This window comes from Electrophorus electricus, chromosome 6, assembly GCF_013358815.1.
Source record: "Electrophorus electricus isolate fEleEle1 chromosome 6, fEleEle1.pri, whole genome shotgun sequence".
In the NCBI taxonomy this organism is placed as follows: Eukaryota; Metazoa; Chordata; class Actinopteri; order Gymnotiformes; family Gymnotidae; genus Electrophorus; species Electrophorus electricus.
Genome location: NC_049540.1, coordinates 21,765,919 through 21,789,599, shown reverse-complemented (window position 1 = coordinate 21,789,599; position 23,681 = coordinate 21,765,919). Strand labels below are relative to the sequence as shown.

General features: G+C 38.1%; 2 protein-coding genes across 2 annotated transcripts; one reads left to right on the top strand and one right to left on the bottom strand.

The window, feature by feature from the left end:
• Nucleotides 1-63: 63 nt before the first annotated feature.
• Nucleotides 64-12,144, bottom strand: LOC113575158 (short transient receptor potential channel 2-like). Its single transcript, XM_027006502.2, has 22 exons — nucleotides 11,984-12,144; nucleotides 11,564-11,705; nucleotides 10,823-10,978; nucleotides 10,317-10,489; nucleotides 9,981-10,060; nucleotides 9,609-9,763; nucleotides 9,474-9,537; nucleotides 8,465-8,685; nucleotides 8,107-8,340; nucleotides 6,968-7,011; nucleotides 5,669-6,361; nucleotides 5,273-5,482; nucleotides 4,916-5,080; nucleotides 4,267-4,441; nucleotides 3,918-4,118; nucleotides 3,576-3,738; nucleotides 3,308-3,400; nucleotides 3,003-3,195; nucleotides 2,721-2,848; nucleotides 2,563-2,635; nucleotides 1,487-1,610; nucleotides 64-1,337 (listed from the first exon to the last, which is right to left on the bottom strand). The coding sequence occupies exons 1-22, from the start codon at nucleotides 12,026-12,028 to the stop codon at nucleotides 562-564; spliced, it is 4,308 nt and encodes a 1,435-aa protein (XP_026862303.2). The 5' UTR covers nucleotides 12,029-12,144; the 3' UTR covers nucleotides 64-561.
• A 2,515-nt stretch (nucleotides 12,145-14,659) lies between these two features.
• tnfsf10l3 (tumor necrosis factor (ligand) superfamily, member 10 like 3) lies at nucleotides 14,660-22,043 on the top strand. The gene is made up of 5 exons (XM_027005588.2): nucleotides 14,660-14,971; nucleotides 17,614-17,763; nucleotides 19,354-19,390; nucleotides 19,551-19,646; nucleotides 20,834-22,043. Exons 1-5 carry the CDS (start codon nucleotides 14,714-14,716, stop codon nucleotides 21,289-21,291), a joined length of 999 nt encoding a protein of 332 aa, XP_026861389.2. The 5' UTR covers nucleotides 14,660-14,713; the 3' UTR covers nucleotides 21,292-22,043.
• Nucleotides 22,044-23,681: the final 1,638 nt, after the last annotated feature.

Genomic DNA, 23,681 nt, shown 5'->3' with positions numbered 1-23,681 from the left:
AAACCAGTGCATAGGTGTGCTGTAAAACAAATAAGGAAGCAAGCCTGTGCCCCCCCCCCCCCCCCCCCCCCCCCCCCCGACACATTTAATTAATCATAGAGGGATCCTTGTTGGGCTGGCCAGCTGTGTCACAAACAGCAGGTGTTGAGCAAGCTGTAACATGCACATGGGCCACAGGGACAATTACTGCTCTCACTCAGCTTGTAACTGCTTTTAGTTTACTCAGTAATTGCACTAATAATAAACAATGGAAGATTTTATACTAAGCATTAAGATGTTTATTAACCTAGACCAAATGTATGTCATACAAGTACAGTCATCTTATATTTTTACATTAACGGGACTTGTATTGAGCATGTTAATTTTAGCCTATGGTGCATAAAGGATGACACATTTAGTTGTTTAATTTATTGTAAAGGTGGAGGCTGGGCTACAGGACCTATTCTTATGAAAGCAAATATACCACATTTTACAATACATTACAGAAATCATTCATGGTAGGTGTAAATTTATTTTATAGCAGCTATGTTTATAATAAATCTAGAAAGCCTAATCTGTCATTCAGGGTTGTTGGCAGAGGTCTAGTTCTTGAGAGCCAAAACCAGTATCATGAGAGCCATTGCTACTAGTGGGAGAAACTACCTTCTTGCCTTTAAAATTTGAAGTCTCGTTTTCATTTCTTTCCTCTATTCGTTTAGCCATAAAACTTACAATCCCAGTTCTCCCCTCAGTTACTACATTCACTCCAGGTGTGCTAAACTCCTCAGACTTACCTTCAGTAGCTCTCCCCTCCTCCATCTTCTTTGTCTCATCATCCTTCTCACAATCACCTGCATCCCTATCTGTATCTTGCTCAGTGTTCTTCATATCTACTGCTGAATGGTCATCACTGGTGATTTCTCCCTGTCCACAGCTCATGGTAACCTCAGTCTTTCCATCAATGACTCCCTCCTCATCCATGATCTCTGAGGATCCTCCTTCCTCAACCATTGCCTCATCCTCACCATCTCCTTCCACTTCCAAACCCTGATCTGTCTTTCCATTACACACATCCCCTGCATCTTTCTCCTCAACCATATCAGTGTTGGAATCAGGTTCTCGATGGTGTACATTGACTAGCAAAGGGCCTGTTCTACTCTCTGTTGAGATACTACTGTTAAAGCCTATGAAGTTGTTTTTGGCACCCCTAATGTACTTTCCAAGGATAGAGGAGGCACTTTTGCCTGACGGATCCACTCGGGCCTCTTCTATGTCTAACATTGTCTGGTGCATGTTCTTCATTTCAGTGTGAAGGCGGCCAACCACTTTACTTAGCTCTGTTATTCGATTTCCAACATCTGTAAATAAACGAACATCACCAACATATCCATATGGTAGCATTTTAAAACTAATTACAAAAAAGGTTTTTTATCCTTAAATCCACTACATAAACCCAAAGTAGGTAGGACTTTGATAATGAGAAGTAGAAATGACTTCTCTGCCATACCTTTGCGTTTTGTCTCTTCAAACTCTCTCCTGGCAGACTCAATATAGCGTTGTACCAGAGCCCGGATGACTTGCTGTTTGTATGACACCTTCTCATCTGTGCCACCGTTATTTATTTCATTTGACTGCAATAAGGAAAACAATGTCATAGCAAATAATGCGTGTATCCTGATACAAGATAATGAGACATAAAACTCTAATTATTAAGATTATACACTATATGGACAAAACTATGTGGATACTCTTACTGAGTTCAGGTGTTTCAGGTACACCCATTGTCAATAGTTGTATAAAGTCAAGCACAGCTATGCAATCTTCATAGACAAACATTGGCACTGTACTAAAGAGCTGTGACTTTAAATTTGGTAGTCATAGGATGCCACATTTGCCACAAACCTATTTTCCCCCCCTTTTTCATTTAAAAAAAAAACATTCTGCACTGATAGATGTGCCTTAGTCAACAGTAAGTAATTATTGTGAAAAGGAAGCATTTTGTAGCAACAACAGTTTATCTGTAAAGCAGTAGAACACAAACCAATAACAGGTCCAGGCTTCATTGTTTGATTGTCTGATGGGCAAGTCTGGGTTGAGCAGATACCCAGAGATGTGTTGTAATGCATATGGTCAACAGTAATGGTCTGGGTCTGTTTTTCAGCATTTGAACTAGGCCCCTAAGTTCCAATGAGGGCTAATTTTAATTATTCTAATAACTATATTAATCCTTGTTTTGGAATGGGATTGCTAAGCAACTTTTATTTATATATATATATATATATATATATATATATATATATATATATATATATATATATATATATTTATTTATTTATTTATTTATTTATTTTTTTTTTTTATTAGTGTCCTTAGTAAACAGTGGATAGATTAAATACAGTTCATAAAATGTAGAGGTCTGCTCCAAACTAAATAATGGATATTATAGTATACACAGTAATTTGCATTTAGATCCATATATCTGTTCATGGGTATGCAAAAAAGAAATGAGAAGTTTAAAGGTCAAGTAAACATTTTAAACATATATCTATGGAGTTGACTCAAAGGGAATGAATATAAACTCACCATAGTGACAATGGGCGGATACTCTGGAGTTGAACTAAAATTGCAACAGCAGCAGATTCTTCTGAAAATTGCTCTGGAAATAACATGTAAATCAGAACTCCAAGAACATTGTGCTTTGCCTTGTTACATGATATAGTAACAGAGACTAATAATGTTACCGGATGATGTAAAAAACAGCCTTTGGTGATGGAATGATGTTGAAAGGGACAGGCATAGTGAGTCCCTCTCTGAAGTAGCTTAAATAAAGCTTGGAGCGTGCGAATTTCCACTCAACATCAGCATCGTCCTTCCACCAAAGAAACAAAAAACAAAGAGAAAGAAAAAAGAGCAGATAAATCCAAACTCTCAAGACTATAACATTGCTTCTTATTCATATTTGGAACGCATAACATTATTCCATTGAAAAAGCGAATCAAAAAGACCTCACTCAGCAAGCTTACCTCAATCTTCTGAAAAGAGTTTGTGATCATGGCAATGAGCATGTTGAGCAGCACAATGACAATGAGAAGGGTAAAGATCCCATATAAGATTCTGCCCACAAACTGAGCCACAACATAGTCGGGTATATCCACATATTCCTTGTTGACCACGCCAAACATGGTCCAGAACAGAAATTGGAAAGTCTCATTAAACCTAGAAAGTGATGTGTGTTGCATTTAATTACAACCTGTGGTGCAAATTCTGTACCTGATGCCAACAATATTATATATTTATTGACTATTGGCAGATTGTGAAAACATCAAACCTTCCAAGATAAGGAGAGATGACATAAGGAACGTAGATATTATTAATGCCACATAGAAAGGCTGTGCCAATAATCATCAAGATAAACAAGAACCTGGAAAGAGAATATCCAAGTCAGCAAGCAAGGAAGAGACTGAAAACCTGTTTTTGCTAAATAAATACAGAGAGCATTAAAAACACAAGCACTTAAAACATTGCTCAGTTCACTGTTTTCTTCCCCATCACTGAAGACAACACTCCAATTTGCTCAGCACTGTCTTCTTGTACACCTTATCATGTCGTCAATCATCTTCCCGATGGAGATCTGCAGGGTTCCCAAAGACTCTTGTGCAGGTAGGATGTAGGCAAGGCGTGTGAAACTCAGCATGCTGGTCACGGCAAAGAGCACTTCAGCTATCAGCTGAGGGTCCTCCTGTTGCCAGTCCCCACGCACTGTGGAGACATGGGCTATTAAATAGATATACACAAGGGAAAACTGCTTAAGATGATGTTTTGGCAATGAGAAATGGATTCCAAGTCTTCTTTTTTTGCCCCTAAATGGGAGAGTACAAGTGAGAAAGTCCTGAAGTACTAAGGTTTGAATAAATTGAGATGATTGACTGATTTCTCACTTGTCTGGGTAAAGTAGATGCACTCTGCTTGACTTTCAGGTGACTGGCACAGGAAATAGCCTTTCAGCATGATAACCACACGCAGGGTGAAAGAGGCCAAATACATGCTGAGCATCATAATATCCAGACAGTTCCACAGGTCCAGGAAGTAGCTTCGCACACCCTCAATCCAGACCTCCTTACACTCAAACCAAAAGAACCCTGAAAATATATGATGCACTGTCCTGCATGTAATGGTCATGACTTTTACACTACAGCTGAAATGGTTATATGGTGTATTCAGTTATTAGACATTCAACACTTCTAATGAAGGAAAAGTGTGTGTCATGTGGTAAAGAAATACACCTACCAGCCACCCACACCATGTGGAAAGAGTTGTGTAAGATGTTCTGTTGCCTGGATGCAAATGAATCCCGATACATCTCCATGGTAATGGACTCCCCTAACAAAATGATGAGAAACCACAAATAGGAGGCAGAGTGCAGGAGAAATTTGATCACTGGAATTTTCAAAGTTTTCCCCACCTAAAAGAAAAACATTCATCATGAGTGACATGTATATCAGTTATTAAAATGTCAATATTAACATTTAGAAATCACAAACTAACTTTTAGAAATTTTGTGTACACAGATGAGGCTCAGAGGAGAGATCTGTAAACTTCTTTTCTAAGTCTATACTTATTTGCAGTGTTATTTTTGCTATAAATTCAGAGCAATTTTCCCCTAGTTTAGCTTTTGCCATTTCAGCAAAATGAAAAATTACTTATGAACTGGTAATTCAGATATCTAATTCCACCACCATATTTGTGTCATCCTCCTTCTTACTATCGCACTTTTCACTGTCTGTGCATTCCTCAGTGAGCTTCATATTTACAAGTTAACATCACTGTCTAGTTCTACCTGTGCACAGTTCATGTTACCACTTTCAGCAGTATCCCCCTTCACTCAGATCTCAAACAATGTCACTAAAACCAGTTTGTATGAACAGGACATATATACCTTTGATTTTGGGGCAATCCAGTAGATGAGGCAGAGGAAGGGCATGGTGAGGAAAATCCCCACAGATACCAAGAGTTTCCAAGCCAGTGTGCTCCCTCTCCAGCCTGACAAATTTCCACACCAGATAGAGGAAAGCACCTGCTGGCAGATTGGGTGGGCTACAAACTGGACATATATGTAGTGGTTAAACCCCATGCAAAAATATTTAATGCACAATGATGCTATGAGCATTTAACAAAGGCATGCAAAACAGCAACTTAGTAACTTAGTTTGTGCTCATAATCTTAAGTATTATTTTCACTATCTCAATCCTTAACATGTGAGGATGTTATGGAGAACCTTGGGGGAAAGACTTGCCTGCTTCTGGTTGTAGTTGACAGCGAGTCGTAAGCGACTCAAGTTCGGTATGCCTTCCTCAAATGTCTGTTTGTCAAACTCATCTTCACTGCTGTCATCCTCAAACCCACAGTTATTCAGAATGGTGGTGACCTCACTTTGATTTCGGCACATTCCAAGCAATTCCACAGCAAACTCCTGACACAGCTCCTCAAGGGCAAGGTACTGGGGCTGAAAGAGGTTATTCATCATGCCTCATAAATAATTAGCACAATGCAAAAATTTTAGATCTGTAATGCATTTAAAAATGCATCAACAGCACTGGGGGATAAAAATAACTAGACATTTAGGTTCTGAACTGTACTAAGACATATCTGAATGCCTTCTCTATAAATACATTTCACAGCCCTGTCTGACCTTGAACTCAGGCTCCTTCTTGGAGAGTCTGCGAAGGTCTCGGCTTAGATGAAAGGCACCAAGCATGGCATCCTCAGAGGTGATGGACAGGTAGGCCCGGCTAGCCAAGCCACGGTAGGTGTTAATGCGTGACAGTGAGAACTTCAGCAGGTCATACTGGCGGCCATTCCGGCACTCCAGGCACGCACATGAGACCTTGTGTGGCCAAGGGATGACATGGCCCTTCTGCGTGAGCATGTTGACTATGTCATACAGGTCTTTCTGGCAAGCCAGCGTCAGTGGTGTGACCCCGGGTGCAAACTGAGAGTCATCAATGGAATGGTCAAAAATAGCCTGAGAGAAGGAACGCACATCCATTTTGTTTCCTTTCTCTTGATCCAGTCGGTCGAGGAGGCGCTTCACGATGAATGGTTGATTGGTGTCCACTGCCACAAGCAGAGCCTCGTGGATCTGTCGGAAATCAAACTTGACTCCCTGAAGCAGAGTGTCCATTGTGTCCTCATTGCCCAGTCTGATAGAGAGGTTCAGTGCTTCTCTCCACTGCCTGTCTTCTGACTCGTCCAGCTGACGGATGATACCATCACCCGTCTTCAGCAGGCTACGGACATTGGACATGTTCCCCTTGTGGATGGCATTGATGAGCTCTGGTGGGAAGTGCATTTTTTTGTTCACAATCTCTCGCCATTGGTCCGCCTGTAAGATAGATAATGACAATTACGTTGCCAAAACCCAACCACCAAAATAACTTACATTAGTGTATATTCAATGTTTTATAAGGAGGTGAGACTTTAGATCATGTTAAAGATTCTGTTGTAGTTTTTGTTTCACAATAAAAAAAACACATTCGGCACATTTAAAAACACACACACAAAAAAAGGAAAAAGCATCAAAAATATTAAAACTCCCTTGTTATCCCTTGTAACAATAAACCATTTAGACACAGAGGTGTTCTGATCTTAAGGTTAATTCGACTTAGTCTCAACAGGTTTCATTAGACACGTAGTTTTAAAAAACAAGAAAAAAAAAAGTATAACTCTTCAGATTCTGTATCACATGTGAATCCCACTCAGCCTCAATAGCCCCTTCACCCCAAATTAAAGTAAGCATTACTTTAAAAATAAGCACTAAAAATAAGCACTACTTGGGAATAAGATGCAGAGGAAGCATCACATGACATACATATATACTGACTTATTTAACTTTATAGTAACGCTTCATTCACATCTACTATATATATATATATATGACTTTCTATAAAACCACACATCCTACGTTATCTGACCACAAATTACATCTTACCGTGAGGTTTTCCATCATGTCAAAATACAGGAAAAATAAATAAACTTAACAAAAATATTACTTGAGAGCTGCTTAAAAAAAAAGAAAAAAAGAAAAATCAGGAAATCCACATTCAAGTTCCACCAGAAATTTCAAACACCAGCTAAAACAGAACCAGTCATTCCTGGAACACTCCGTAGTAGAACAGAATGATTGCGCGTGCTGCATTGGGATGACTGCAGCGGTTTACACAACAGAAGAGTTAACAGGTCAACACGCCTGAATGCGTAAATTCACCTTCAATTATCTCCTGAACTAAATAACAGCTCACAATTCCCAAAGGGCATGTCCAATTAAAAACGTAACACTGATAGTTTCACATCTCATGTCTCTCCATTAGTTTGTTTTTTTTTGCACATCTTTCCATCCTAAACCAGACCTGTCTACATTTACACCTCAATAGAACCACAAAATCTGTCTAAAATCAGCCTTATCTAACCACAGGAAAACAGAGCAGTATGTTTTTTTTTCTTCTTCAGTAAACACCAAAAAAGAGGGAACAGTTAAAACAGCAAGCAGCTATAACATTAGAATTGTGTATTTATTCGTTAGATTTGTCAACAACTGAGTACATAAATAGTATTTATACACTTAAACAGTATTTGAACCACATTCATAAAAAAAACCACCATACAATCTTGAGGCTATTCATGTGTAACTTATTTTCCACTGATATTCAATATATACAGTAAATGGCACAAAAAGGTAAGTTAAAACAGCAAGCAACTATAACATTATAATTATGTATTTACAACCAATGTTTTTTGTTTGTTACAGTTCTGTCAACATTTGAGTACATAACACAGAAACTTAAACAGGATTTAAACAACATTCATAAAAGCATCTTCTGAGGCTATTCTGATTTGCATCTTATATTCAATCCACTGGCCGGGACATAAGCTAGTCCCTCCATGATACCAAATATTGTCATTGGAAAGCATGGAGACAGCTGACAAATGATACCATCGCCTGTCTTCAGCAGGCTACGGACACTGGACATGTTCCCCTCTCCACTGCTCCACTGGTCATTACTTCATCAGCTACACAGAGCATGAACACTCTTGCACACACACAGCCTTCCTTCACCAGCCCACCTACTCAGTCCACCCATACAGTGTCACCACAAGTGCTGGCATGCTCCAGAATGCAGAATGTAGGGAATCGGAAGGAGCACACAGGACACGGCACTGTGAGCTCATCTCTGTTGATGTTAAGAGTTGGGGAAGTAGTCAGAGAGGTCATGATCTCTGTCTCTGTAGCATCCAAAAACCCAACTGGACTAGGATCCTGACAAGAAGCAGCATGGAGGGGCAAGTAGTCTTGGCTGAAAGACACTGCAAGGCATAGAGACACAAAGATAGAGGATTAGAAACAAAGAGATAGACATAAAAAGAGCAGACTGACATTCAGGGGAAAAAACACTTTAAAAATGAAAAGTGCACATGTGCACACCCTTACCTCCGCATAACGGACATATGGTCTCAGGAGACTCAGGACTGTTCTGTGCAGGTGACGTAGCTGGTATACTAGTTTTGATAGGGCTGTATTTAAATGACTTAATCTTGTTCCTGGTTCCAGGTCTGGTTGGTGTACCAGTTAAGATGGTTTTATGTGCAGCGTTCTCACTGACTGAAGATCTGGTCCTCTTTGGAGTAGAAACCATGATTGCTTGATTTTGCCTGAAAAACAGAGCATCTATGACATCCTGATGGCCTTCGATTATTATGATTATACAATGATAAATATGCATTTAAACAACAACAAACGAATGCTTCCTTTTAGAGAACAGATACTTAGAAATATACTGACATATTCTTTACATTTTTAACTGCAAACAGATCCAGACATTTTTTTTCAATCAAGGAAAAATAATGTTGCTAGCACATTGTCATGCAGTTGCCCCCATTTCGTAACTACAACTCACGGCTTCCCCAGCACAACTTCACCAGTTACTCATCAGATTATTAAATGTCACCTGTTTCTAATTATGGCAATACTATTTATTCCCTCCTGTTCCGTGTATTCTCTGAGAAGTATAGCCGCTATTCTATTGTGTGTACTGGGTGTTTCCCTGTGCATTTTCTGACTGCTTGTTACAGACCTGTTTTGTTTCCCCAGTGCTTTCTACTTCGCCTGCTCCTTTTGACTTGTTTTCCACCTTTGATTGTCTTCTTGTTTTACCCTGGACTGGTTCTTCTGTGATTTAGTTTATGTCCCTTGGATTTGCTTACCTAACTTTTTCCAAGAATCTGACTGGTTTGATGTCAGACGCATCCTATGCCTGTCATACAGTATGTATACATAACTGCTAAAAATGACAAATAGTACACTGTGACATAATAGCCACTGTAAAGGAACCTCTTCATTGCTTAAGTGTGAGGTGTGGTTTCATTAAGACCTATTTGTTTTTGTAAAGTTTTCAAAGTTTATGCAACTCAGTGGTTGTAAGCTCATGTCACACACATACCTTTTTAATGATCTTCTCCTATGCGCCTGAGTTGTGCTGGTTTTACTTCCAGTTGAAGGTGCCACTAAAACAAATAAATGCAGATTTTATCACTCTCAAATGTGCCTTTCTGAAATCCTCTGAAATAACTCTTACCAAATTGTGTGTTCTGGGACTTGGTTTCATCTTTAAAAGGATGGCTGGTTAAGGCATCAGGGGGGGCTCTTGTGATAGACTGGGTGGCTTTTAGCATGCGCTCTGCCCTGCTCAGACCCCCATGATTCCTCTGGGTCTCTCTTGGGGAGTCACCTCTGCGAGCGAGAGGGTGATTGAGAGAGAAATAGAAAGAGTGAGGAGAGTAAGATCCTTGTATGCTCTTCAGAAATGAACACCATGGCCAAGGATCATCACATAATAATAATAATAATAATAATAATAAATCTATTTATAGACAAATCTATTTATTATAATTTCAAGAACATTTTAGACTGCACTGTAATACTATCAATGCTATTTATAAATGCTCACCTCAGCTCTGAACCAAAGGTGTGTTGTACAGCAGGGCTGGAAAGCCACTCCCTTACAGACTGCATCTTATGTGGTATGCTCTGTTAAACCATTCAAAAGATTCAGATTTATAGACCCAAGCAACTCTCCCAGTATCAGCCTATAAAATCCCAGCAGTACAAATAAAATTGAGTGAGTGCCATCCCTGACACTTTTTAGAAAATACACTTTTCACTTCTTATTAAAAACAGCCAGTCCAGAACAGGCTAAACCACATCAGTCTGGACTTATTTCTGAAGATAAACCAACTGCAAGATCTTTGCACAGATATGAGTGCACATTCCTGCAGTCTGTCACCTGGATTTCAGCAGCCATGCCCTCCAGAGGGCCAGAAGCCTCATCACTGTACTGCTCAGCAGTACGAAGGCGCAGGAAGGACAGGCCAAACTGACAGCGCTTGTTGAAGGGCTGACTACAGGTGACCCGTAGCCTGTCCCAGCTCTCTTCTGCACCATTAGGCAAGAAGTCAGCTGACAGTGGACATAAAACAGAATTATTTTAGCTCCTACTGAATTTGTGATATATAAAAAACTAAATGCTCATTTTGTAACAGTCGGTACTCTATTGGCTGGTGAATGTATGTATAACGGATTACCTTAAAACGTTTAGTTTCTGTTCTATTAAATCTAGTCAAACTTAGGATATCCAAGCAGAACACGACACATTTACAAACCTATACTTAGTTTTTAATGTTTTTAACACCCAGAGGATGATGATTTCACATTTGTGGTGCCCACAGGCTCTAGAAGTTGTGAGTAACGTAATTAGATCTTGCCAGTGACTGTGGCAACATTATGTGGCACCTTTCTTGAACATTCGAACACCCTGCTTTCCTGTGCCACATCGTGCATCTGAGGGACTCATCAGGGTCGCATTGGGCAGCAGTGTGACATAAGGATGGTCTAATGGCCATGAAGAGCGGCCCACGTCTATTTGAATGAATGCAGAACCAAAGTTGCCTTAAAAGGGGAAAAAAAAATCAAAAGAGCAACAGTGAGTTAAATGCATAAAACACTTAAGCATGAAACATTACATATACAACAAATACACAATATGAACAGCGACATGTTTGGAAGACTGTAGGTTGGCAAAAGGAATCTCAAATAAATGTACTATGGTGCTAAAAACATGCTTAAGAAAGAAGCGTTTTGTGGCCATCAGGCTACAAAATATATTGCCTGCTGTCTGTTAGGCTACTGGTAATTAGTCTCTCCAGTATGGACAAAGGTTCATTCAGCTAACAACCCATTTATGTGGTGAATAATATAATATGGTGTGGTGACACAACATATTATGCATTCTCCACACTGGCAGTTTCGCGTTTGTAAACAAAATCAACTTCTGTTAGTCTTGAAGTCTCATCGGTTTATCTTTTACAGGTTATCTGGAGAAGTAGTACATTTTTTCCCTCATTGCCAAGTTTATTACGCATGAATTACACGAACCAAAGAGTGAATTATTTAAGGCCGTCACGGTGACTGTAAAAAAAACCCCAAAACCTTAGGACGCTAACTTTAAGATATTTCTATAGCTAAACCACTCACCAACGTCAATGTATCCGATGGTAGAAGCTCGTTCCAGCTGAAGGTCTACTTTAAGGACCCCGCTGCGGTCTAATGGACTACACAGCCACGGTCTGCTGTCTACAGTGGTGTCGCACAGATTGGCCACACAGCTCTTTAGATCCTGCAAAGACAATTTAATATCTTAACAAAAATAATAATAGTAGCTAACCTTTGTAGCTTTCTAACATTTTACCATTTTAGTAGCAATACTAGCTACGTGCCTAATTAGCTAATTAAAGCGATAGCAAAGGTTTACGTTAGTTCTGCAATGAAAAATCTGAGTTGGTTGCAGAACTCTATCTTAGCTAGCAAGCTAGCTATATGAGCTAACTAATAAGCCACCTAGCTCAATAAAATACTAGCATAGCTAGCTCCAACACTTTAATTTAGCTAGTTTACCTGGGACGTAAATGAGACAACATGTTTAATTCTGATAGGTGCCATAGCGAAAGCTGTCCACTTAGATAATAGAATGTACTCATAATAAGATAAAGAACTTTTAAGTAATTTATTCGAGGTATGTATAACCTTCGGTCCTGTCTCAACATTGCACACGTCGCGACAACATAATTTACCCGCCAATTGTTTGAGTTGGTTCTAAGCAAATCCCGCCTTTCCGTCTTGGTGTGCGTTATAAGCGCCCTCTAGCAGTGAAAAAGACAGCGGCATCTGAAATAATATGCAATGTAATCTCAGAATTCTCAATATAATTAGTTAACTATTTGACAATACAAACATTAATGGTTTGAAATGAAAACGTTTAACCATTTTGCCAGCACAGGACAAGCACAGCATTAGTGCTGTTCAGCATCACAGTATCATAAACTGAAAATTCAAGACAATTAGACTTGTGCAACATATAGGCCGACTTAAAACAGCATTCAGAATACCAAAGCCTATCTTTGATCATAACTTTAAATACCTCAAAATGTATTTCCTTACAAACCACAAATGCTATAATAAAATGTATAACTGCAAAACTTTGAAGATTTTATAAAATGCATATAATTTCAATTCACTTTTCTCATGATACAGGTGTGTACAGTATAACAAAATATACTTTAGGTGTTATACTACCGACACCTCAAGTGTAAAACATATAATAGCAGAATTTAAAAAAAAAAATAGTGCAGTATAGTCAAAACAATGTGTCACACTAAATGCAGGACATTAGGTAAGTAATACAGGACAAATTACATAAAATACACAGTTGAGAGACAGTTGGCATACAGGACATGGTTGAAAGACTGGTTTAAGGCTGTGGCATGGTTTAAGGCTGTGAACAAGTCTGTCATAATTATTAGGTCTGTTTTGGAATTCACAATGTTCAGGTATGTAAGCATGTCTGGGCCAAGAAAGAAGATCAGAAGATAATTTTTGTTTAATTTTATATTAACTAAGGTTTGTTAAAACCCTTTTCTGTCAATTACATTGCTTTTTTTGTCTTTTTGCTCACATTTCAGATTATACTTTTTCCTAACTGGATTTAAAAGTAGGCTGTCTCTTGAACTCCTAATTCTTCCTAATTCCTATCACATGTAGGTCTATGTAACACTCAGTAAACCCTACCACAAATCTTATAGGCTTATTATACAAAAAAACCCAAAAAAAACCCCCAAACCAACCAAACAAAACAAAAAAAAAAACAAAAAAAACCCCAAAAACAAAACACTATCTTTCTTGCCCATGAAACATGCAGCAGATTTCAGGAGTGTGGGAAGTGTACTGACATGCCTTTCACCCTGCTGTGCTGCAGCTGTCTCTTCTGAGTTCCACACATCCTGGCTTTGCTGCACATCTGCCATGTGGACTAGTATGCAGTGTAATCACACATCAGGATGCAGCTGTTAACTCTATGTATTCTCTTTGGGGAATTCCAAAACAAGCAGTACTGGGCATGGTTGTAGTACACCCACAAAACCCATAGTGCCAAACCACTCACTTTTTTCTCCAACAGCTATAGCTGGTTAATGATCATAGTCTGTCATGACTTTCTCATTTGAATTTTATCAAATTTCAATCACATGGAGAAGAGCATATCACTAAAACCCCACTCCTACTGCACTGAAAACATTTTCACTGGATTAGCAAAGTAGACTGTGGTAGGATGCTCTCTCTCCAAATCAGATGAATGGTTGTTATTTAGTTGAAGCCTGGTTGATTTCATAGCTTGCACAACAACTGGGGAACAAGACTGAGCACAAGACTTTCTTTTTAATCTAAATGTATCACTTTCAGACATCACCATGTCAGTCCAGCTAAATAAATGTCATATGGGACCATATGATTTTTCTTGCTGTAGCGCCTGCCTTTCCTGTAACTTGCTATTACTAAGCATAGTGTATATCCTGAGAACTTAGACCTTCCCTGCTGAACATTACATGGCAGCTCAATGTAAAAATAAACAACACAGAAATGGCTACCTCTAGTAAGAAGAAAGCAGATAATCCCATAGGTTTCGGTTTGAATTTTTTGAGATTTCAGCATGTTGTATCTTTGGCAATCATTTATTTCTGTTTGTTAGGTCCTAAAATGCCATAGAAAAATGCATTGCGTTGGTTTATGTTGCCTTGTGTACTGTTTGTCAAATAAGGACATGAAAATGGAATGCAGTGGAATCTGGAGTGCATCTTCCAGTTTCAACAAAGCATTTACTTTGCTCTAATCTGAGAAACATATACGATGTGCCTATGGAACAGCCTGGAGTCTGGGATTATGGTGTGGTCAGTTTAGTCCGTCTAATCACATTCATCCAGCTAATATTATTTGAAAATAATAAACCAGGATATTAAAACTGATTTAAAATCAAAAGCAAATCGACTAGAGAATTTAGTTTACTGGGCTTTGCAACAGGCTGGACTATTATAAAAGGAACAAATTATAAATTCCCGTATAAATTCATGTTTGCCTTAATATTAACCAAAGTGTAACTAAAACCTATGGTATTCGTGAATTTGTCCCTATGCAGCTAGGCTAATATCTTGTTCTGCCGGAACGCCTTCATGACAGCATAGTCTCCCAGTTTAGATGAGCTCATCAGCTACATCAATGACTTTCCAGACTGTATCTCCAGACTGCTTTTGCCTTAGGGGCTATCTACGTTTTTAATTAACGGACCGTATTAAGAACATGGAAGTGCCTACTGCAGCATTCTCTTTTGAGCACGAGGAACAGCCGTTCGGAAGGAATGCGCTGGCATCTGAAGCCAACCTTAATTATTTAAGATCTGTGAATAGCGAATCGAGCTCATTCATTATGGTTCAGCCGAAAAGTCGCATGGAAGCACCCTCGAAATTATGGATGACGATGATTGTTATCGTCATGATTATTCTTCAAGTTGCTTCGACTGCCGGACTCCTCGTTTACCTTAATATGTCCATGGCCCACGTAAGTTACTTCCTATTTGTGCCCAGCTGTGTTTTGTTATAGTTATAGACAAAACTGATTCAGTGTTGCGCGGCGTTTTTGGAGTAAGCAAAGGCAGTGACAACTGCAGTGCGTTTTATAACGTTGTTTTGTAGACTTAACCTATGAAATCCTTGATTTGGCTTATTTCATGGTACATTATTCACTTCGAACGGACAACTTTGCTCCTCTTTATTTTTTTTAGTCTGCTTTCCATGAACATTTTCACACGGCGGTCAGTGAAATTCTCACTATTTTGGATATATATGTACCAATAGGCTACCGACTGCACTGTATTTTCTACTTTGATTTACATTGATAAAGCATATGTGTCCTGCATGCGTTCTATTTGTACTTGGGTTTGCTATTAAAAGTTTTATAATTGCCACGTAAACACACAAGAAATAATCCTAATTAATTATTCTTAATTCATTCATTAACTAATTATTGGTTTATCAACTGATCAGTTTATTTGTGTACACAAACTATACATTAACCAGAAAGTTAGCATTATTTTCCTCATTTTTTTTTTATATAGCCATAGAAAGCAACCCTGTTTTGTCTGCTTATTTCCCTTTTTGGTAAAATTGCGTAGTATTTGGTGGTCTAATTACCTGAAAGCTAATGTATATTCACACAACCTATGTAAACGCCCATTTTAGTGCACTGGTTATTATGTAACTAGTGCACTAACTGCAATCATGTCACACTGCAATAGTTTTCCTTCAGTGCATAATATGTCTTAATATTGGTCAAAACCAAAACCAAATGACCTTTAAAAACAAGTATTGTTATTCCAAATATGAGTGTTAAAATAGCTTCCCAGAAGACACAGTTCCTAGAAAGCCAGAAAATATACAAAGACCTTTTTAAAAATTTGGGCATTGAAGCAAAACATGAACAAATCTTTGAACTAAGGCTAGATGTTACTCTCAGATTTAATTCATTATGTCTGATCTTAGTCCTGTAGGAGATCATCGTCTGAGGTTTGGATGCAAAGAACAGGTTATGGTAGCTTTGTGGACATAATGAATAAGGATTCTTAAAAAACCTGACCTTGCAAAACAAAAACCACAGGGGGTAAGAAATGACTCCAAAGATCTTGGTTCCTATAGAGATGTGCTTGCTAAAATATACACCTAAACAATGCTACTTGCTTTGTTTCTAAATTATATTCCACTTTAAACCTCACCTCTCATGAATAGAGGTGAATAAAGTTTAATGATATTATCAAACTAATAATTCTAAATATTATAAACAATCTTATTACCATTGCAACTGTGTAGCTGGAAATGCTCTTAAAAATCATGGATTACATTAAATAATTGGATACAAAATTTGTTTTAGAAGACGTATGATTCATTTCCATTTCCATAATGGCAACAGCATAAATCTTATATCAAACAAAATACATGAATTAAAATCAATAACAGTGACCATACCACTTATTATATCATTTTCAAATTGTATAATTCCTATAACTGTTAATGATATCCTTCATTAAGTTATAATGGAAGTAAATGTCCAGATGATTCAGTCTCTGTTCAGCGCATGTATCAGGATAGCTCAAGTGCAAATTGCAATGTGTGGAAGTAGAAGAGGGTGAAAGCACTACCAGAGTTCTAGTCGTTTTGTTGTTCAAGGAACAGGAATTGGAGTAATTAAAGGAATAGGAGAGGTTCAACAAAATGTAACGTCTGTCATTTAATTATTTTGAGATGTGATGTGTCATGTTAAACATTTCCAGCATAACAATACTGTAATAACACAAAAAACGTGAAAAACGGTTTGTGTGAACTTGAAAGTGTAAGAGATTCCCAATTGGAAGTTTGATCCATCAGTGAGGACCAAAAAAGGTGTGCCTTGTCCTTGAGTCCAGGAGACTTGATTGCATGCTTGAAGAACAAAATCAGACACTTACATTAGCCAGTCATTTCACTTACCACTCCACTGTCAGTGGTGTAGGCGATGTGCATACAGGACACTCACTGCGGGGGGCTGGGAGGCTTCAAGCTGTAGGGGGCACCCACAGCGTGATTGTAACTTAAATAATAATAAAACTAAAAAAAGGCCCCCCAACCTGCCTTTTGCAGCAGGCCACAGAATTTTACGTTACACTAATGTCTGCTATGAAAAGAACACTGTATCTACTAAGCCTGATTACCAAACTGTGTTAAACACTGCATAGGAAATGTCGAAATGCACACGCCTGAAGAGAACCACTATAATGGAAGGTCTCATAAGCCTCATTCTCAGGATGAAGAATTTTAAATGCTGGTGGTTTTAGCAGAAGGGCATTGGGAGGTGTTTTTCACTTGAACTCCGATCATTCCTGGTTAAGCTCATTGCACAAACAAGTTTGCTTTTGACAGCAAAATTGAAACATTCATTGAAGTCATAACATGTTTTTTTCAGTCTTTCATCTTGACCACAGTTCTGAAACTAGTACAGGGTTTTTCTTCAGATAGGGATGGGGGGGGGGGGGGGGGGAACGGGACGACAACAACATCTCTTCATGATACAAGAATTGTTCAATTTAACCTTTTCATTTTACCACAAGTAAAGGGATATTGTGTTTAGTTTTTCACTCTGTCTTTGACTTTTTCTCCCTGACTTTATGACAGGCCCGGAGCCAGGGCGTTTCTGAGGAACTGCGGTGTTTAGGGCTCCTGAATGCTCTGGAGAAAGAGCAGGATGTGCCTGATGGCCTGGTGCAACTCTTTGGTGAACCCTGCATCAAGCTGGCTGAGGGAATTAAGGCATATATTTCCAAGGTACATGTGGACATATTCTGTTTTTGTTTTTTTTTTACATTTTTTATAACAAAGTTAATGGTGTTTGGGTTTACTATAAGTATCTGATTTTATGCAGTGATTTTTATCTGATGTTATGAAATAAAGGTCTGTTAAAAACCATCCTGAGTCTTGAAGTACAAGCTGGAAAAGTCTTTGGGGACAAAAAAAATTAATGCAAACATGCATTTGCTTAACTGGACTAACTTAGGTAACCAATTCACCAACACTTTGTTTTGATAGCACATTACTAATTCACTGTATTTGAATTCTAAATTAATCTGAAACAAAATTTTGATGATATAGATAAATGGAAGGCTGGATATTTTAATGTCTTGTGCAAATCTTTGGTTATCTGAACACCTGTCTTACTTTGTGTTTGCTTTGATTGAAGCTTTAGATTCTTTAAGTCAAAGAGATTACACTCCAGCTATGACTCCACCACGTGCCACTGGCAAAAAAAAATATTGATTAGGAAATGAATTAATCGATTCATTAAAAATTGGCTGAACAGTGTAAAAAAATATCAAACATTATCTGCTTCTCATCAGTGAGGATTGACGATAAACTATTAAAATGCAGTCAGCAATGATATCAGCTCAGACATGTCAGATCAGATAATTGCTGGAACTAGTGTTATAAAAATGATTCAGTTTTTGTTTGAATGTCACATGAACCCGGCATCGTGTGACTGTGAGAGAAGTTGTTGAATAGTAAAGCTCCACAGAACCGTGTTTTGGTCATAACTTCAAAAACAAAAGAACAACTGTCCTCTGTTATCACAGGCTGGATCCCTCAGGACATATCTAATCTGTTTTTCTCTCCAGTACTAGTGTTTGCCAGTTCCCACCCACTACTTAGATCTTTTGTGTCTCTTCTGGCAGTACAGTCTATATGCTTGAATCACCTACACAATAGCAATTTGGTTTGCCTGTTTGCACTGGTTAAAAAGTGCATCAGCAAATCCAGTGGAATCAGACCCCTCTCCACTATGACTTTTCATCTCTCCCCTTCATGTTTTTGTTTGCAGTTTGGTTTGTTTCTTTTCCCCCTCTGAATCTTTGACATTTGTCTGTACTCTGGAAAATTTGATACATGAATAGTTTGAAACTGGAAGAGAAAGTCGATCGCTTATGATGTCAGCACTTCATTGTGTTGTTGGCATGAATTTGCGTGGAATCTTAGGGCCTTTTATTTTCTCAGTAGCTCTGTTGGATTTGGGGAGGATAAGCATGTCTTGAATGACATTATATGGACAAAAGCTCTCAAAGCCTATAGGCATTATTCCATTTAGCTACCATGGTTCCAGTGGCCTCAGGCAGTGTTAAGTAATGCAGTCATTTCCTGCAAACAGTATCTTTCCCACCACCCTTTACTTAGTTTAATAAACAAAGATGTCAGGGGAAATTTTGAACACACTGGTTAACTCAGGACAAAGAGCTGAATTTTGTAGGCAAGGATGATCAGCAAAATAATAGTGTAGATGTTTTTTTTTGTTGTTTTTTTTTTTTTTTTTTTTTTTAGATATCTTGCTGTTAAAAATCTGGAATAACATTTCTGTTTTTTATTTAGGTAACAGAAAACATCATCTCCCAACATGCCTTTCAAGGTAACACTATACCCACTGAACCTAAATAGCTGTTACTAAGATAATTTCTTCATTTCCTCAAACTATGCAGACACTAAACATGTAACTAAATGCCAAATGTTAAAACATTTTCTTTTTCAGTCAGCTACTTAGTCTGTTTGGCCCTTTGTGTGTCCCACAGAAAGACAAACAACAGGCCAGCCACGTTCAAAATTTCTCACTGTTGGGAACCCACGGCCTTCTGCTCACCTCACCCTCAGAGACAGTGGACTACAGGGTGTGTGTATGAGAGAAAGAGTTGGTGTATGAACTTTACTCTCATGTAAACTTAAATATCTAACTCTCTATTGCATGGTCTTGCCATATGGCAACAAATTAGTTTATCTCAATTTTACTAAAAGGCATTAATATAAAATCCATAGTTTACTGTTTAATTGTTGACTAAAAGTCTTTTACTTTGAAATGACAAATAATTGATGATATCACATGACCAGGAAACTGGTCTCCCTTTTTGAACTCCCTTTTTCCATGGATACTTGAGACAGATAAGGTCATGGCTTGAGGGCACCCAAAGTTGAGTAATTCCTCAATATTTAGGCAAAAATGATGCTGAACCACAAAACCAGGTAGAGGTATTAGATGATGATGACTATATTACATAAATTATATTGAATGAGAATAATTAAATGATATCAAATAGGAAACAGAATTGTTTTTGACCAAGGAAATTGTCCCTGTGTCTTATTACAGGTGCATTTCATTATCTCATTATGATGTTATTATTACTATACATTCCAAACAATAATTATAATAGTTATTTTAGCTATATAAATATTGGGTTATAGATTACATTAAGTAAAAACTGGATTTGTTTAATCTTGTTTTCAATGAAAGGATGCTTTTAGAGGAAAAATTGATTTTATAATACTTTCCATGATTGCGCATTGTTGCCATAAGGCATCAATTTACCATCTACCCCCCTTTTTAAAAAATTATACAAATTTCAAACATTTTCATTATTTAAGCTATTTTAAATAATGAAAACACAGAAACCATTTTATCATGATTAAGTAATAATTCATGCTATAGAGGGCTAATACTAAGAAAAGGTTAAACAGTTCTTAAGAATGTCAGGATGTTGAGAATGCTGTTTACACACTTAAATGAACTCATAAATCCCTTAAAAAGATACACAGTTTTATTTACAATACATGTATATTTACAAGACTTATGACTTAAGGTAGTTGTATTAAGTATTGTATTAAATACTGCTTTATGTATATTATACATATTATATATGACTTAATATAGGCTTAGAACCTTAGTTGAAAACTGCCTCCTATACACATACTATAGGGAGCAGGAGGCACTTGTATTAAGCAATGTATTAGAGAAATGATAGGCTATACTTTTATATAATTCTACATTCCAATATAGACTTAAACTTTCTCCTCATTCCTCCAGGCCTTACATCCTTAACCCCTCAAATGGATCTCCACCAATCCTGCCGTCACCTTGTACGTTCCTGGGGCAACCAGAGCTTTGGCTCCCACCTCCACAACATGACGGTGTCTAACGGGCATCTGCGTATCCCCCAGACAGGACGCTATTACTTGTACGCCCAGGTTTACTTCCGCTATATCACACTCTCCAGCATCAGCCAGCAGTCCAGCTCAGAGAGCCACCAAGTGGTTCAATGTGTGTATAAGAAGACAGCATATGCACGACCCATACAGTTGCTGAAGGGAGTGGGCACTAAGTGCTGGGCACCAGACAGTGAGAATGCCCTCCACTCCATCTACCAGGGAGGCCTTTTCGAGCTTCGAGCAGGTGATGAAATCTTTGTCTCTGTGTCCTCCCCTTTAGTAGTACATGCAGATGACTCATCGAGTTATTTTGGAGCTTTCCACTTTGATCTATGAGTTTACAAGTTGTGGGCAGCGGTCATGTTTTGATGAACTACAAATGGGTCTTTCTGTAGCATCCCAGATGAGGACTGTGAGAAAACAGAAGAAAGAGTGTGGGTGTGGAATATAAGGATCTGTAAAGTCACCATGCTTCCTGTTTACCCAAAATCTCCACTGACAAAGCTCAAATAACTCAGGATTTTACAACCTAAAGACAGATGCCAATATTGCAACCAGATGGCGAAGTGTGCTCTATTACCCAGTGCCCATGCTTTAAATGAAACCATTAGAGAAAAACAGCTGAATTCATGCAAAGGAGAGGTAGAGAACAAGACTCCACATTTTTAATCTTTATTTATATACAAAAGGTCTCTGGAGCGATCAAGGATTTTTCAAGGTCACAGTAAGTATGGAAACCAACAGCATCACAGCTGAAGTGGGGTTTCCCCTCATAAATGTGCAATGGGATCTAAAGTAAGGAACTCTCTGGCATGGAGGGTCTTGTGCTAGTGGAAAAGTGACAGATACATTTTTCAAACTCTTTGTATTAAGGCAGATATGAAATGTGCTGCCCAAAGCATGGAAAAAATGTTTTTTATCCAGATGTACATGTATGCTAGGGATTTGCACAGCTGTTTCTGCTTCTTTCTATGATGGATACTCAGTGGAAAAAATGTGCATAATTAAGTACATACTTAATATAAACAGACATATAGAACCACTCTAAAATGATATACTAAGATAAAAATACAAAAATTGCCCCTCATGATTAGGTAACTATATATATATATATATATATATATATATATATATATATATATATATATATATATATATATATATATATATATATTCTGTTAGCTCTACACAAGACAAATGTTACAACTACACAAAGCACTGTATATACAGTACAGACACTGTACTGACACTGGCTTGAGGGGATGAGAATGTTTGGATGTGCCCAAAAGTGAAAATATTTAGTTAAAAAACAAGTTAAATGGAAAAACAAGTTAAATGGAAAAACCCTCCTAGACTGTACCATTGTATAATATTGGCCTTTTGTATGTAGATACATTTCAACAAACACTGTTTTAAAGCAACACTATGCAAACCCAAACTGTAATTATAAGTGACACTGGACTAGACCCAAAATTGAATAAGAATAACACTATGGCCATAAGACCACCCTCAGGTTAGGCTATGATGTAACAGATTGTCAGCATTATGTTACTCAGTTTACATTTGGATCCAAAACAATCCTATTTCACACTTAATCCTTTGGTTCATACTTTTGCCAACTTGGTGTTTTTTTTTTTTTAATAAGATCATCTTTTGGTCTTCCATCTGAGGCTTTGGGAAGGCAAAACACATAAATTGCAGCCATAAATATACAGCAATTATGTATTCTCTATTATTACGAATATCTCATGTTCTGGTCTTAACTTGACAATATAAAAACACCTGACTCCTGTAATAGCCCATATGACAAATGTTTCTTTGTGGGAAATGAAGCAATCATTTTGTAGAAAAGGTTTACTGAAAGAAAGTGTACCTAGCTGGTTTAGTACCCTTCAAGGATTGGAATGTTTTTATGGGGAAAGGGCTTTCATGAACTTCAGGGCTACATCGCAGGAAGTTAAATACTTCCAGTAGGGTCAACCTTGGTGAACTTATCTGAGGGGGGAAGTGGCCTGACAAAAATTGGTGCAACACACTGCAGTGGAAAGTGCTTCTGGAAAACAACCAACCAAAAACCTTACCTGGACTAGGGACACTGGGACAAAGCCCTGGAGCCAGGCCAGGAAACTCTAGGAACATGAAATGTCACTTCTTTGGCAGGGAAAGCACAAGCATTGGTGTGGTAGATGGAAGTGTATGGACTAGATATTGATAGCCTTACATCTGCACATATAATAGAAATTCTGGTACTATATCTCTTGATCAATGGTGGTGTATCTTTTACTTCAGAGTACTACTGAAGTACTCCTACCTACTGACACCTACAGAGGCACTTCAACGCCTATGTTGGGTATGATGATTATACCTGAAGCAGCATGATTGGGAAGCATGACCTCCCTGGTTTGTTCATAACTGGGAAAATGTTGTTCACTTCTGTACAAGTTATGGAATGTTAATAACCAAGTAACAAAAACTTTGTTTGAATTGTGGATGGTGATGCAGGAGTATGGAGTACAGATTGCTCTTTCAGGTGGTCTATATGTATGCAGTAAGGGCTCTGTACACTTTTTTGATGAAGTCATTCACTGTGGGTGTCAGGCCGAGGTGGACCTTATCCACATATGCAAGTGCTTCATGGCTCCAAATCTGTGGTCTGGTACTCTACTGGAAAAGAATAGAATGGCGTTTTCACTCACAAGTGATGTAAAAAGTGTTAGAGACAATGA

What these genes read in the sequence shown, in the direction of transcription:
- LOC113575158 (XM_027006502.2), bottom strand. Translation starts at nt 12,028, where the DNA reads ATGGCACCTATCAGAATTAAACATGTTGTCTCATTTACGTCCCAG. An exon ending in CATCGGATACATTGACGTTG is followed by an intron (nt 10,979 to 11,563) that starts GTGAGTGGTTTA and finishes TCCCCTTTTAAG; the next exon opens with GCAACTTTGGTTCTGCATTC. An exon ending in TGTTCGAATGTTCAAGAAAG is followed by an intron (nt 10,490 to 10,822) that starts GTGCCACATAAT and finishes GTCCACTGTCAG; the next exon opens with CTGACTTCTTGCCTAATGGT.
- tnfsf10l3 (XM_027005588.2), top strand. Translation starts at nt 14,714, where the DNA reads ATGGAAGTGCCTACTGCAGCATTCTCTTTTGAGCACGAGGAACAGCCG. An exon ending in TTAATATGTCCATGGCCCAC is followed by an intron (nt 14,972 to 17,613) that starts GTAAGTTACTTC and finishes ACTTTATGACAG; the next exon opens with GCCCGGAGCCAGGGCGTTTC. An exon ending in TTAAGGCATATATTTCCAAG is followed by an intron (nt 17,764 to 19,353) that starts GTACATGTGGAC and finishes TTTTTTATTTAG; the next exon opens with GTAACAGAAAACATCATCTC.